At 40.9% G+C, this 14199-nt stretch overlaps 1 protein-coding gene across 2 annotated transcripts in view; it reads right to left on the reverse strand.

Moving 5' to 3' along the window:
* Positions 1 to 3461: 3461 nt before the first annotated feature.
* pi4k2b (phosphatidylinositol 4-kinase type 2 beta) overlaps positions 3462 to 14199 on the reverse strand; it is a 46856-nt gene continuing 36118 nt past the window's right edge. For both annotated transcript variants that reach the window (XM_071408329.1, XM_071408328.1), the window contains 4 exons: positions 6371 to 6440; positions 6141 to 6274; positions 5699 to 5758; positions 3462 to 5446 (listed from right to left, as the gene is read on the reverse strand). In XM_071408329.1, the coding sequence (XP_071264430.1) occupies positions 5273 to 5446; positions 5699 to 5758; positions 6141 to 6274; positions 6371 to 6440 (438 nt within the window). In that variant the 3' untranslated portion in view covers positions 3462 to 5272. The remainder of the gene's footprint in view (positions 5447 to 5698; positions 5759 to 6140; positions 6275 to 6370; positions 6441 to 14199) is intronic.

The raw sequence follows: 14199 nt of genomic DNA on the forward strand, positions 1-14199 counted from the left end.
CAGCGGTCTAAGGCACTGCATCTCAGTGCTAGAGGCGTCACTACAGACCCTGGTTCGATTCCAGGCTGTATCACAACCGGAGGTGATTTGTGAGTCCCATAGGGCAACGCACAATTTGCCCAATGCTTTTGCCAAGGGTAGGCTGTCATTGTTAATAAGAATTTGTTCTTAAACCGACTTGCCTCGTTAAATAAAGGGTTAAATGAAAATACAAAACTGTTATGACCTGGAGGTATGGCTCAGGGTGACTTGGGGTCAAACCCTCATCCGTGTCACATCCTCTCACCTCTGACCTCACTGCTTCTCTCACCCTTCAAACCTTCACCTCTGTCTCTCTCTCTCTCTCTCTCGCTCTCTTCACTTTAAGCTCAGTCATTGTATCAAAATGCTGGAGTACAGAGCCAAATCAACATCATAGCCACTGTCCCAATACGTTTGGAGCTCACTGTACATGCACAACGACCATGGAAGGGGCACTTTATAGATTAAATATTCATATTATTCTATAGAGTGCTGGGGAGTGTTCTATGTGTTCTATGTGTTCTTTGTGTTCTATGTGTTCTTTGTGTTCTATGTGTTCTTTGTGTTCTATGTGTTCTATGTGTTCTTTGTGTTCTATGTGTTCTTTGTGTTCTATGTGTTCTTTGTGTTCTATGTGTTCTTTGTGTTCTATGTGTTCTATGTGTTCTTTGTGTTCTATGTGTTCTTTGTGTTCTATGTGTTCTTTGTGTTCTATGTGTTCTTTGTGTTCTATGTGTTCTTTGTGTTCTATGTGTTCTTTGTGTTCTATGTGTTCTTTGTGTTCTATGTGTTCTATGTGTTCTTTGTGTTCTATGTGTTCTTTGTGTTCTATGTGTTCTTTGTGTTCTATGTGTTCTTTGTGTTCTATGTGTTCTTTGTGTTCTATGTGTTCTTTGTGTTCTATGTGTTCTTTGTGTTCTATGTGTTCTTTGTGTTCTATTTGTTCTTTGTGTTCTATGTGTTCTTTGTGTTCTATGTGTTCTATGTGTTCTTTTGTTTTTCTACGACTCCACACGGAGTGTACGACACATTAATACTATGGTGTTATTGACTGTACGTTTGTTTATGTGTAACTCTGTGTTGTTGTTTGTGTCGCACTGCTTTGCTTTATCTTGGCCAGGTCGCAGAGAACTTGTTCTCAACTGGCCTACCTGGTTAAATAAAGGTGAAATAAAATGTAAAAACATTTAAAAATGAGAACACCTTCCTAATATTGAGTTGAAACTGTTGAGCGTGAAAAACCCAGCAGCGATGCAGTTCTTGATACACCCAAACCGGTGCGCCTGGCACCTACTACGATACCCCGTTCAAAGGCAAATATTTTGTCTTGCCCGTTCACCCTCTGAATGGCACACATACACAATCCATGTGTCAAGGCTTAAAAATCCCTTCTTTAACCCTCCTCCTCACCTTCATCTACACTGATTTGAGGTGGATTTAACAGGTGACGTCAATAGGGGATCATAGCTTTCATCTGGTCAGTCTATGCGATGGAAAGAGCAGGTGTTCATAATGTTTTGTCCACTCGGTGTATATTGGAAAGACACCAAGCGACAACATAAATCTACATATTCATATTGCTATATGCATAGTGTTATATACAGTATTTTTATTTTTATTTATTATGGATCCCCATTAGTTCCTGCCAAGGCAGCAGATACTAATTCTGGGGTCCAGCAAAATTAAAGCAGTTTATACAATTATGGCCACCTGCATCCTGGCATTATACGCATACCCAATGAGTATGAACTCCTGGCATTAAAAGCATACCCATTGAGTATGGACTCCTGACATTAAAAGCATACCCAATGAGTATGGACTCCTGGTATTAAAAGCATACCCATTGAGTATGGACTCCTGGCATTAAAAGCATACCCAATGAGTATGGACTCCTGGCATTAAACGCATACCCAATGAGTATGGACTCCTGGCATTAAAAGCATACCCAATGAGTATGGACTCCTGGTATTAAAAGCATACCCAATGAGTATGGACTCCTGGCATTAAAAGCATACCCATTGAGTATGGACTCCTGGCATTAAAAGCATACCCATCGAGTATGGACTCCTGGTATTAAAAGCATACCCAATGAGTATGGACTCCTGGCATTAAACGCATACCCAATGAGTATGGACTCCTGGCATTAAAAGCATACCCAATGAGTATGGACTCCTGGTATTAAAAGCATACCCAATGAGTATGGACTCCTGGCATTAAAAGCATACCCATTGAGTATGGACTCCTGGCATTAAAAGCATACCCAATGAGTATGGACTCCTGGCATTAAAAGCATACCCAATGAGTATGGACTCCTGGCATTAAAAGCATACCCAATGAGTATGGACTCCTGGCATTAAAAGCATACCCAATGAGTATGGACTCCTGGCATTAAAAGCATACCGATTGAGTATGGACTCCTGGCATTAAAAGCATACCCAATGAGTATGGACTCCTGGCATTAAACGCATACCCAATGAGTATGGACTCCTGGCATTAAAAGCATACCCAATGAGTATGGACTCCTGGCATTAAAAGCATACCCATTGAGTATGGACTCCTGGCATTAAAATCATACCCAATGAGTATGGACTCCTGCATCCTGGCATTAAAAGCATACCCAATGAGTATGGACTCCTGGCATTAAAAGCATACCCAATGAGTATGGACTCCTGGCATTAATAGCATACCCAATGAGTATGGACTCCTGGGATTAAAATCATACCCAATGAGTATGGACTCCTGCATCCTGGCATTAAAAGCATACCCAATGAGTATGGACTCCTGGCATTAAAAGCATACCCAATGAGTATGGACTCCTGGCATTAAAAGCATACCCATTGAGTATGGACTCCTGGCATTAAACGCATACCCATTGAGTATGGACTCCTGGCATTAAAAGCATACCCAATGAGTATGGACTCCTGGCATTAAACGCATACCCAATGAGTATGGACTCCTGGCATTAAACGCATACCGATTGAGTATGGACTCCTGGCATTAAAAGCATACCCAATGAGTATGGACTCCTGGCATTAAAAGCATACCCAATGAGTATGGACTCCTGCATCCTGGCATTAAAAGCATACCCAATGAGTATGGACTCCTGGCATTAAAAGCATACCCAATGAGTATGGACTCCTGGCATTAAAAGCATACCCAATGAGTATGGACTCCTGGCATTAAACGCATACCCAATGAGTATGGACTCCTGGCATTAAACGCATACCGATTGAGTATGGACTCCTGCATCCTGGCATTAAAAGCATACCCAATGAGTATGGACTCCTGCATCCTGGCATTAAAAGCATACTCCATTTTAGAAATGTCACGTACTATATAACCTATTGTTGTATACCCAAAATGGCTACTATTTAGAAGGTAAGTCTGGGTATTGGAACACGACCATAGTGAACATTACATAAATCAATGAAGAGAAGGGGTTCACATTTAACCAATCCCAAATGTACATTTATTGTTTCCAACATTTAAAAAAAATACAATTCTACCTTTACATTCATTATACAGCAGGAATAGAAAGTTCAGGATGCATAAATTATGAAAAACTTATGAAAAACCCAGGATGCCGTTGGTGACTGTGTCACCAACGGCATCCTAATCCCTACATAGTTCACTACTTTTATCCAAGAAAAGTGCACTACTTTGTCCCTATAGGCCCTGGTCATAAGTAGTGCACTACTTTGTCCCTATAAGCCCTGGTCAAAAGTAGTGCACTACTTTGTCCCTATAGGCCCTGGTCAAAAGTAGTGCACTACTTTGTCCCTATAAGCCCTGGTCAAAAGTAGTGTACTACTTTGTCCCTATAGGCCCTGGTCAAAAGTAGTGCACTACTTTGTCCCTATAGGCCCTGGTCAAAAGTAGTGCACTACTTTGTCCCTATAAGCCCTGGTCAAAAGTAGTGTACTACTTTGTCCCTATAGGCCCTGGTCAAAAGTAGTGCACTACTTTGTCCCTATAGGCCCTGGTCAAAAGTAGTGCACTACGTAGGGAATAGGGTGCTGTATGGGACGTAGAAAATGTTTAGCAAGTGTGCGAATGTCCTTATTTTTCCTTTTTTCCTGCCCATTTGGTGGGAGATTAACGGAAGACTCAGCAATATGACGTCATCAAGCATAGCAGGGTAACTTCCTGTTTACAGACAACAACAAATCACAACAAAATAATAAAATTCTGCCAGGAGTTCCACTTTTGGGGGTGAAGAATCAGGCCGGGATTCAATCTGATGGTTGGTTTATAGACTTTGAGGCCTTTTAAAAAGGCACATTTCTGATTGAGCCGACATACGTAGCGTTTCCTGTGAATGGGATCTCCGCGAACGCTGGAACATTTGTCCGTAACCTGCGATCAGATTGAATCCCAGCCTCCATCTTGGCAGATTCTAATTGTTGTCGTTTTTAAAACAGGAAGTCCCCCCCCCCCCACCCCGCACAGTGCCTGATGACATCATACTGCACAGCGTACCTCGAGTGTAACCCACCACCCATCCCATAATAGCCAAGAGCATATTGTCACCAGCAAATTACACGTACATGTCAATCAATTAATACATTCATCGCTATGAAAAATTACCGTCGAGCGCATCCCAAAAAAAGCCACTCAAAAGTAGTGCTATTTGGGACGACACATTGTCAACAGTATTCCCTCTGGTTGAAATGTCTCGGGGACACGTTGCTCTATTTAAATATAAACTGTAAACTTACATTCAAGCAACATACATTGTATTTAATCCAGTTTTTAACATGATTTAATTCCTTCAAAAAAAAGCCTTTTTCTTTATGCTTATATTAAAATGATTTTGGCAGTAGCGCAGAACCCGAAGACCCTGTTCGTGTATCCAAAATAGCACTATATTCCCCTAAGTGCACTAGCCCCTATGGAGCCTCTGGTCAGACGTAGTGCAAGACTGGATAGGGAATAGGGTTCCATTTAGGACGGGTTCTCCTCTGAGCTCAACACACTCAGGATACGTCCCAAATGGAACACTAGTCCCTTTAGGGTGCACTAATCCTATTGACCATGGCCTAATGTAGTGCACTATAAAGGGACTAGGGAGCCATTTGCGATGTTTCCCCAGACGTGTGATGTCCAACTCCAAACCAATCCCTCTGGAGGAAAGATGCTCTGAGAGTCTCTTCATTTCTCTCTCTCTCTCTCTCTCTACCAGGAGGGTAGGTCATTGTGTTGCAGAGGAGGCTCCCTCTCTCCCCTCCTCCTTCCCCTGTCCTCCCTCCCTCTACCAGGAAGAGAAGAAAGGTCTCTTGCAGTGGAAGGTCTGGGTGAAAGCTGTTCCTAACGTTACCACCCTCCCCTGTCCTCCTGTCCGGCGTCTCTCCACCACGACTCTGGGCATCTGGACCAACTGAATGGGAGTTTTATTATCCTTTAACGCCTGGCTCAGGTTTAAGATCTAGAGAGGAGAGACAGGAGGAGAGGAGAGAGAGGAGAGGAGAGAAAGGAGAGAGGGGAGGAGAGAAAGGAGAGAGGGGAGGAGAGAAAGGAGAGAGAGAGCGAGAGGAGAGAAAGGAGGAGAGAGAGAGAGAGGGGGGGGGGGGGGGAGAGAAACAATCAAAGACATACAATTGGAACTTTAGACCAGAGTTTAGACCAGTGCTATAGGGATGTATCCACAAGGTCAAAGGTAAACAGGAAGAGAACTCACCTGTCCTCTCATGACTGACATCTGCTTTTCAAACATGGTCTTGTCAAAACCTTTATCTGCCTGAAACACAAACAGAGAGAGACAGCGAGGGGGAGACAGAAAGGGGGAGAGAGAAAGAGAGAGAGAGAGAAAGCGAGGGGGAGACAGAGAGAGAGAGAGAGTTAGTTTCTGTTGACCACGTAGCTAATAGTTGTGGTTGGTTTTGAAATGTCACATGGTAATGTTGGATGGTGTCAGAGTACCACACTGACATTCTATGACCTCTCACCTCTGGAGAGAGGGAGTGAGATAGAGAGACAGGACAGAGTTATATATATATAGAGAGAGAGACAGAGAGAGAGAGAGGGAGTGAGTGAGATAGAGAGACAGGACAGAGGTATATATATATAGAGAGAGAGAAAGAGACACACAGAAAGAGAAAGAAATATCAGTGGATATCTACCATAAACATTTCGTAGAGGTCTTCACAGAGGTCCTGGACGAAGTTCATGTCTGACAGACGGGACAGCACCAGCTCTCTGGTCTCCTGGGAGAAGGGTACTTTAGCCTGGGGCAGACACGCCCAATGGAACGGGTCTATAGGGGACAGGACAGGACCAGTGGGGGTGGGTGGGTGTGTGTGTGTGTGTGTGTGTGTGTGTGTGTGTGTGTGTGTGTGTAACAGTAACTTACAGGCTCTCCACTCATCAGGGTGTTTGAAGGGGAAGGCCAGGCCGTTGTCTATAGCTGCTATCTGGATGGCCTGATAGAGAGATACAGTTATTGATTAGCTACACGTTGTTCAGTATTGATTGATGGTTGTCTATAACCTGGTCTCTACTCTCTGTTCAGTCTGGTAACTAGTCGTCAGACAGTCTTACATCATACTGTAGTGTTGAATGGTAACTAGTCCTCTGAGACAGTCTTCTATCATACTGAATGGTAACTAGTCCTCAGACAGTCTTACATCATACTGTAGTGTTGAATGGTAACTAGTCCTCTGAGACAGTCTTCTATCATACTGAATGGTAACTAGTCCTCAGACAGTCTTATATCATACTGAATGGTAACTAGTCCTCTGAGACAGTCTTATATAATACTGAATGGTAACTAGTCCTCTGAGACAGTCTTCTATCATACTGAATGGTAACTAGACCTCTGAGACAGTCTTCTATCATACTGAATGGTAACTAGACCTCTGAGACAGTCTTCTATCATACTGAATGGTAACTAGTCCTCTGAGACAGTCTTATATCATACTGAATGGTAACTAGTCCTCAGACAGTCTTACATCATACTGAATGGTAACTAGTCCTCAGACAGTCTTACATCATACTGAATGGTAACTAGTCCTCAGACAGTCTTACATCATACTGAATGGTAACTAGTCCTCTGAGACAGTCTTATATAATACTGAATGGTAACTAGTCCTCTGAGATAGTCTTATATCATACTGAATGGTAACTAGTCCTCAGACAGTCTGATATCATACTGTAGAGTGTTGAATGGTAACTAGTCCTCTGAGACAGTCCTATATCATACTGTAGAGTGTTGAATGGTAACTAGTCCTCAGACAGTCTTCTATCATACTGAATGGTAACTAGTCCTCTGAGACAGTCTTATATAATACTGAATGGTAACTAGTCCTCTGAGACAGTCTGATATCATACTGTAGAGTGTTGAATGGTAACTAGTCCTCTGAGACAGTCCTATATCATACTGTAGAGTGTTGAATGGTAACTAGTCCTCTGAGACAGTCTGATATCATACTGTAGAGTGTTGAATGGTAACTAGTCCTCAGACAGTCTTCTATCATACTGAATGGTAACTAGTCCTCTGAGACAGTCTGATATCATACTGTAGAGTGTTGAATGGTAACTAGTCCTCTGAGACAGTCTTATATCATACTGAATGGTAACTAGTCCTCTGAGACAGTCCTATATCATACTGTAGAGTGTTGAATGGTAACTAGTCCTCTGAGACAGTCTTATATCATACTGAATGGTAACTAGTCCTCTGAGACAGTCTTCTATCATACTGAATGGTAACTAGTCCTCTGAGACAGTCTTCTATCATACGGAATGGTAACTAGTCCTCTGAGATAGTCTTATATCATACTGAATGGTAACTAGTCCTCTGAGACAGTCTGATATCATACTGTAGAGTGTTGAATGGTAACTAGTCCTCTGAGACAGTCTTATATCATACTGTAGAGTGTTGAATGGTAACTAGTCCTCTGAGACAGTCTTCTATCATACTGAATGGTAACTAGTCCTCTCAGACAGTCTTATATCATACTGAATGGTAACTAGTCCTCTGAGACAGTCTTCTATCATACTGAATGGTAACTAGTCCTCTGAGACAGTCTTCTATCATACTGTAGAGTGTTGAATGGTAACTAGTCCTCTGAGACAGTCTGATATCATACTGTAGAGTGTTGAATGGTAACTAGTCCTCTGAGACAGTCTTCTATCATACTGTAGAGTGTTGAATGGTAACTAGTCCTCTGAGACAGTCTTCTATCATACTGTAGAGTGTTGAATGGTAACTAGTCCTCTGAGACAGTCTTCTATCATACTGAATGGTAACTAGTCCTCTGAGACAGTCTTATATCATACTGTAGAGTGTTGAATGGTAACTAGTCCTCTGAGACAGTCTTCTATCATACTGTAGAGTGTTGAATGGTAACTAGTCCTCTGAGACAGTCTGATATCATACTGTAGAGTGTTGAATGGTAACTAGTCCTCTGAGACAGTCTTCTATCATACTGAATGGTAACTAGTCCTCTGAGACAGTCTTATATCATACTGAATGGTAACTAGTCCTCTGAGACAGTCTTATATCATACTGTAGAGTGTTGAATGGTAACTAGTCCTCTGAGACAGTCTTCTATCATACTGTAGAGTGTTGAATGGTAACTAGTCCTCTGAGACAGTCTTCTATCATACTGTAGAGTGTTGAATGGTAACTAGTCCTCTGAGACAGTCTGATATCATACTGTAGAGTGTTGAATGGTAACTAGTCCTCTGAGACAGTCTGATATCATACTGAATGGTAACTAGTCCTCTGAGACAGTCTTATATCATACTGAATGGTAACTAGTCCTCTGAGACAGTCTTATATCATACTGAATGGTAACTAGTCCTCTGAGACAGTCTTATATCATACTGAATGGTAACTAGTCCTCTGAGACAGTCTTATATCATACTGTAGAGTGTTGAATGGTAACTAGTCCTCAGACAGTCTTATATCATACTGAATGGTAACTAGTCCTCTGAGACAGTCCTATATCATACTGTAGAGTGTTGAATGGTAACTAGTCCTCTGAGACAGTCTGATATCATACTGTAGAGTGTTGAATGGTAACTAGTCCTCAGACAGTCTTCTATCATACTGAATGGTAACTAGTCCTCTGAGACAGTCTGATATCATACTGTAGAGTGTTGAATGGTAACTAGTCCTCTGAGACAGTCTTATATCATACTGAATGGTAACTAGTCCTCAGACAGTCTTCTATCATACTGAATGGTAACTAGTCCTCTGAGACAGTCTGATATCATACTGTAGAGTGTTGAATGGTAACTAGTCCTCTGAGACAGTCTTATATCATACTGAATGGTAACTAGTCCTCTGACAGTCTTATATCATACTGAATGGTAACTAGTCCTCTGAGACAGTCTTATATCATACTGAATGGTAACTAGTCCTCTGAGACAGTCTTATATCATACTGAATGGTAACTAGTCCTCTGAGACAGTCTTATATCATACTGTAGAGTGTTGAATGGTAACTAGTCCTCAGACAGTCTTATATCATACTGAATGGTAACTAGTCCTCTGAGACAGTCCTATATCATACTGTAGAGTGTTGAATGGTAACTAGTCCTCTGAGACAGTCTGATATCATACTGTAGAGTGTTGAATGGTAACTAGTCCTCAGACAGTCTTCTATCATACTGAATGGTAACTAGCTCCTCTGAGACAGTCTGATATCATACTGTAGAGTGTTGAATGGTAACTAGTCCTCTGAGACAGTCTTATATCATACTGAATGGTAACTAGTCCTCTGAGACAGTCCTATATCATACTGAATGGTAACTAGTCCTCTGAGACAGTCTTCTATCATACTGAATGGTAACTAGTCCTCTGAGACAGTCTTCTATCATACTGAATGGTAACTAGTCCTCTGAGACAGTCTTATACCATACTGAATGGTAACTAGTCCTCTGAGACAGTCTTATATCATACTGAATGGTAACTAGTCCTCTGAGACAGTCTTATATCATACTGAATGGTAACTAGTCCTCTGAGACAGTCTTATATCATACTGAATGGTAACTAGTCCTCTGAGACAGTCTTATATCATACTGAATGGTAACTAGTCCTCTGAGACAGTCTTATATCATACTGAATGGTAACTAGTCCTCTGACAGTCTTATATCATACTGAATGGTAACTAGTCCTCTGAGACAGTCTGATATCATACTGAATGGTAACTAGTCCTCTGAGACAGTCTTCTATCATACTGAATGGTAACTAGTCCTCTGAGACAGTCTTATATCATACTGAATGGTAACTAGTCCTCTGAGACAGTCTTCTATCATACTGAATGGTAACTAGTCCTCTGAGACAGTCTTATATCATACTGTAGAGTGTTGAATGGTAACTAGTCCTCAGACAGTCTTATATCATACTGAATGGTAACTAGTCCTCTGAGACAGTCTTATATCATACTGTAGAGTGTTGAATGGTAACTAGTCCTCAGACAGTCTTATATCATACTGAATGGTAACTAGTCCTCTGAGACAGTCCTATATCATACTGTAGAGTGTTGAATGGTAACTAGTCCTCTGAGACAGTCTGATATCATACTGTAGAGTGTTGAATGGTAACTAGTCCTCAGACAGTCTTCTATCATACTGAATGGTAACTAGTCCTCTGAGACAGTCTGATATCATACTGTAGAGTGTTGAATGGTAACTAGTCCTCTGAGACAGTCTTATATCATACTGAATGGTAACTAGTCCTCAGACAGTCTTCTATCATACTGAATGGTAACTAGTCCTCTGAGACAGTCTGATATCATACTGTAGAGTGTTGAATGGTAACTAGTCCTCTGAGACAGTCTTATATCATACTGAATGGTAACTAGTCCTCTGAGACAGTCCTATATCATACTGTAGAGTGTTGAATGGTAACTAGTCCTCTGAGACAGTCTTATATCATACTGAATGGTAACTAGTCCTCAGACAGTCTTATATCATACTGAATGGTAACTAGTCCTCTGAGACAGTCTTCTATCATACTGAATGGTAACTAGTCCTCTGAGACAGTCTTATATCATACTGAATGGTAACTAGTCCTCTGAGACAGTCTTATATCATACTGAATGGTAACTAGTCCTCTGAGACAGTCTTATATCATACTGAATGGTAACTAGTCCTCTGACAGTCTTATATCATACTGAATGGTAACTAGTCCTCTGAGACAGTCTTATATCATACTGAATGGTAACTAGTCCTCTGAGACAGTCTTATATCATACTGAATGGTAACTAGTCCTCTGACAGTCTTATATCATACTGAATGGTAACTAGTCCTCTGAGACAGTCTTATATCATACTGAATGGTAACTAGTCCTCTGAGACAGTCTTATATCATACTGAATGGTAACTAGTCCTCTGAGACAGTCTTATATCATACTGTAGAGTGTTGAATGGTAACTAGTCCTCAGACAGTCTTATATCATACTGAATGGTAACTAGTCCTCTGAGACAGTCCTATATCATACTGTAGAGTGTTGAATGGTAACTAGTCCTCTGAGACAGTCTGATATCATACTGTAGAGTGTTGAATGGTAACTAGTCCTCAGACAGTCTTCTATCATACTGAATGGTAACTAGTCCTCTGAGACAGTCTGATATCATACTGTAGAGTGTTGAATGGTAACTAGTCCTCTGAGACAGTCTTATATCATACTGAATGGTAACTAGTCCTCTGAGACAGTCCTATATCATACTGAATGGTAACTAGTCCTCTGAGACAGTCTTCTATCATACTGAATGGTAACTAGTCCTCTGAGACAGTCTTCTATCATACTGAATGGTAACTAGTCCTCTGAGACAGTCTTATATCATACTGAATGGTAACTAGTCCTCTGAGACAGTCTTATATCATACTGAATGGTAACTAGTCCTCTGAGACAGTCTTATATCATACTGAATGGTAACTAGTCCTCTGAGACAGTCTTATATCATACTGAATGGTAACTAGTCCTCTGAGACAGTCTTATATCATACTGAATGGTAACTAGTCCTCTGAGACAGTCTTATATCATACTGAATGGTAACTAGTCCTCTGACAGTCTTATATCATACTGAATGGTAACTAGTCCTCTGAGACAGTCTGATATCATACTGAATGGTAACTAGTCCTCTGAGACAGTCTTCTATCATACTGAATGGTAACTAGTCCTCTGAGACAGTCTTATATCATACTGAATGGTAACTAGTCCTCTGAGACAGTCTTCTATCATACTGAATGGTAACTAGTCCTCTGAGACAGTCTTATATCATACTGTAGAGTGTTGAATGGTAACTAGTCCTCAGACAGTCTTATATCATACTGAATGGTAACTAGTCCTCTGAGACAGTCCTATATCATACTGTAGAGTGTTGAATGGTAACTAGTCCTCTGAGACAGTCTGATATCATACTGTAGAGTGTTGAATGGTAACTAGTCCTCAGACAGTCTTCTATCATACTGAATGGTAACTAGTCCTCTGAGACAGTCTGATATCATACTGTAGAGTGTTGAATGGTAACTAGTCCTCTGAGACAGTCTTATATCATACTGAATGGTAACTAGTCCTCTGAGACAGTCCTATATCATACTGAATGGTAACTAGTCCTCTGAGACAGTCTTCTATCATACTGAATGGTAACTAGTCCTCTGAGACAGTCTTCTATCATACTGAATGGTAACTAGTCCTCTGAGACAGTCTTATATCATACTGAATGGTAACTAGTCCTCTGAGACAGTCTTATATCATACTGAATGGTAACTAGTCCTCTGAGACAGTCTTATATCATACTGAATGGTAACTAGTCCTCTGAGACAGTCTTATATCATACTGAATGGTAACTAGTCCTCTGAGACAGTCTTATATCATACTGAATGGTAACTAGTCCTCTGAGACAGTCTTATATCATACTGAATGGTAACTAGTCCTCTGACAGTCTTATATCATACTGAATGGTAACTAGTCCTGAGACAGTCTGATATCATACTGAATGGTAACTAGTCCTCTGAGACAGTCTTCTATCATACTGAATGGTAACTAGTCCTCTGAGACAGTCTTATATCATACTGAATGGTAACTAGTCCTCTGAGACAGTCTTCTATCATACTGAATGGTAACTAGTCCTCTGAGACAGTCTTCTATCATACTGAATGGTAACTAGTCCTCAGACAGTCTTACATCATACTGTAGAGTGTTGAATGGTAACTAGTCCTCTGAGACAGTCTTCTATCATACTGAATGGTAACTAGTCCTCTGAGACAGTCTTATATCATACTGTAGAGTGTTGAATGGTAACTAGTCCTCAGACAGTCTTATATCATACTGAATGGTAACTAGTCCTCTGAGACAGTCTTCTATCATACTGAATGGTAACTAGTCCTCTGAGACAGTCTTATATCATACTGAATGGTAACTAGTCCTCTGAGACAGTCTTATATCATACTGTAGAGTGTTGAATGGTAACTAGTCCTCAGAGACAGTCTTATATCATACTGAATGGTAACTAGTCCTCTGAGACAGTCTTCTATCATACTGAATGGTAACTAGTCCTCTGAGACAGTCTTCTATCATACTGAATGGTAACTAGTCCTCTCAGACAGTCTGATATCATACTGAATGGTAACTAGTCCTCTGAGACAGTCTTCTATCATACTGAATGGTAACTAGTCCTCTGAGACAGTCTTATATCATACTGAATGGTAACTAGTCCTCAGACCGTCTTACATCATACTGTAGAGTGTTGAATGGTAACTAGTCCTCTGAGACAGTCTTATATCATACTGAATGGTAACTAGTCCTCTGAGACAGTCTTATATCATACTGAATGGTAACTAGTCCTCTGAGACAGTCTTCTATCATACTGTAGAGTGTTGAATGGTAACTAGTCCTCTGAGACAGTCTGATATCATACTGTAGAGTGTTGAATGGTAACTAGTCCTCTGAGACAGTCTTCTATCATACTGAATGGTAACTAGTCCTCTGAGACAGTCTTATATCATACTGTAGAGTGTTGAATGGTAACTAGTCCTCAGACAGTCTTATATCATACTAAATGGTAACTAGTCCTCTGAGACAGTCTTATATCATACTGAATGGTAACTAGTCCTCAGACAGTCTTATATCATACTGTAGTGTTGAATGGTAACTAGTCCTCTGATACAGTCTTCTATCATACTGAATGGTAACTAGTCCTCTGAGACAGTCTTACATCATACTGCAGTG

Source organism: Salvelinus alpinus, chromosome 6, assembly GCF_045679555.1.
Source record: "Salvelinus alpinus chromosome 6, SLU_Salpinus.1, whole genome shotgun sequence".
NCBI classification, from domain to species: domain Eukaryota; kingdom Metazoa; phylum Chordata; class Actinopteri; order Salmoniformes; family Salmonidae; genus Salvelinus; species Salvelinus alpinus.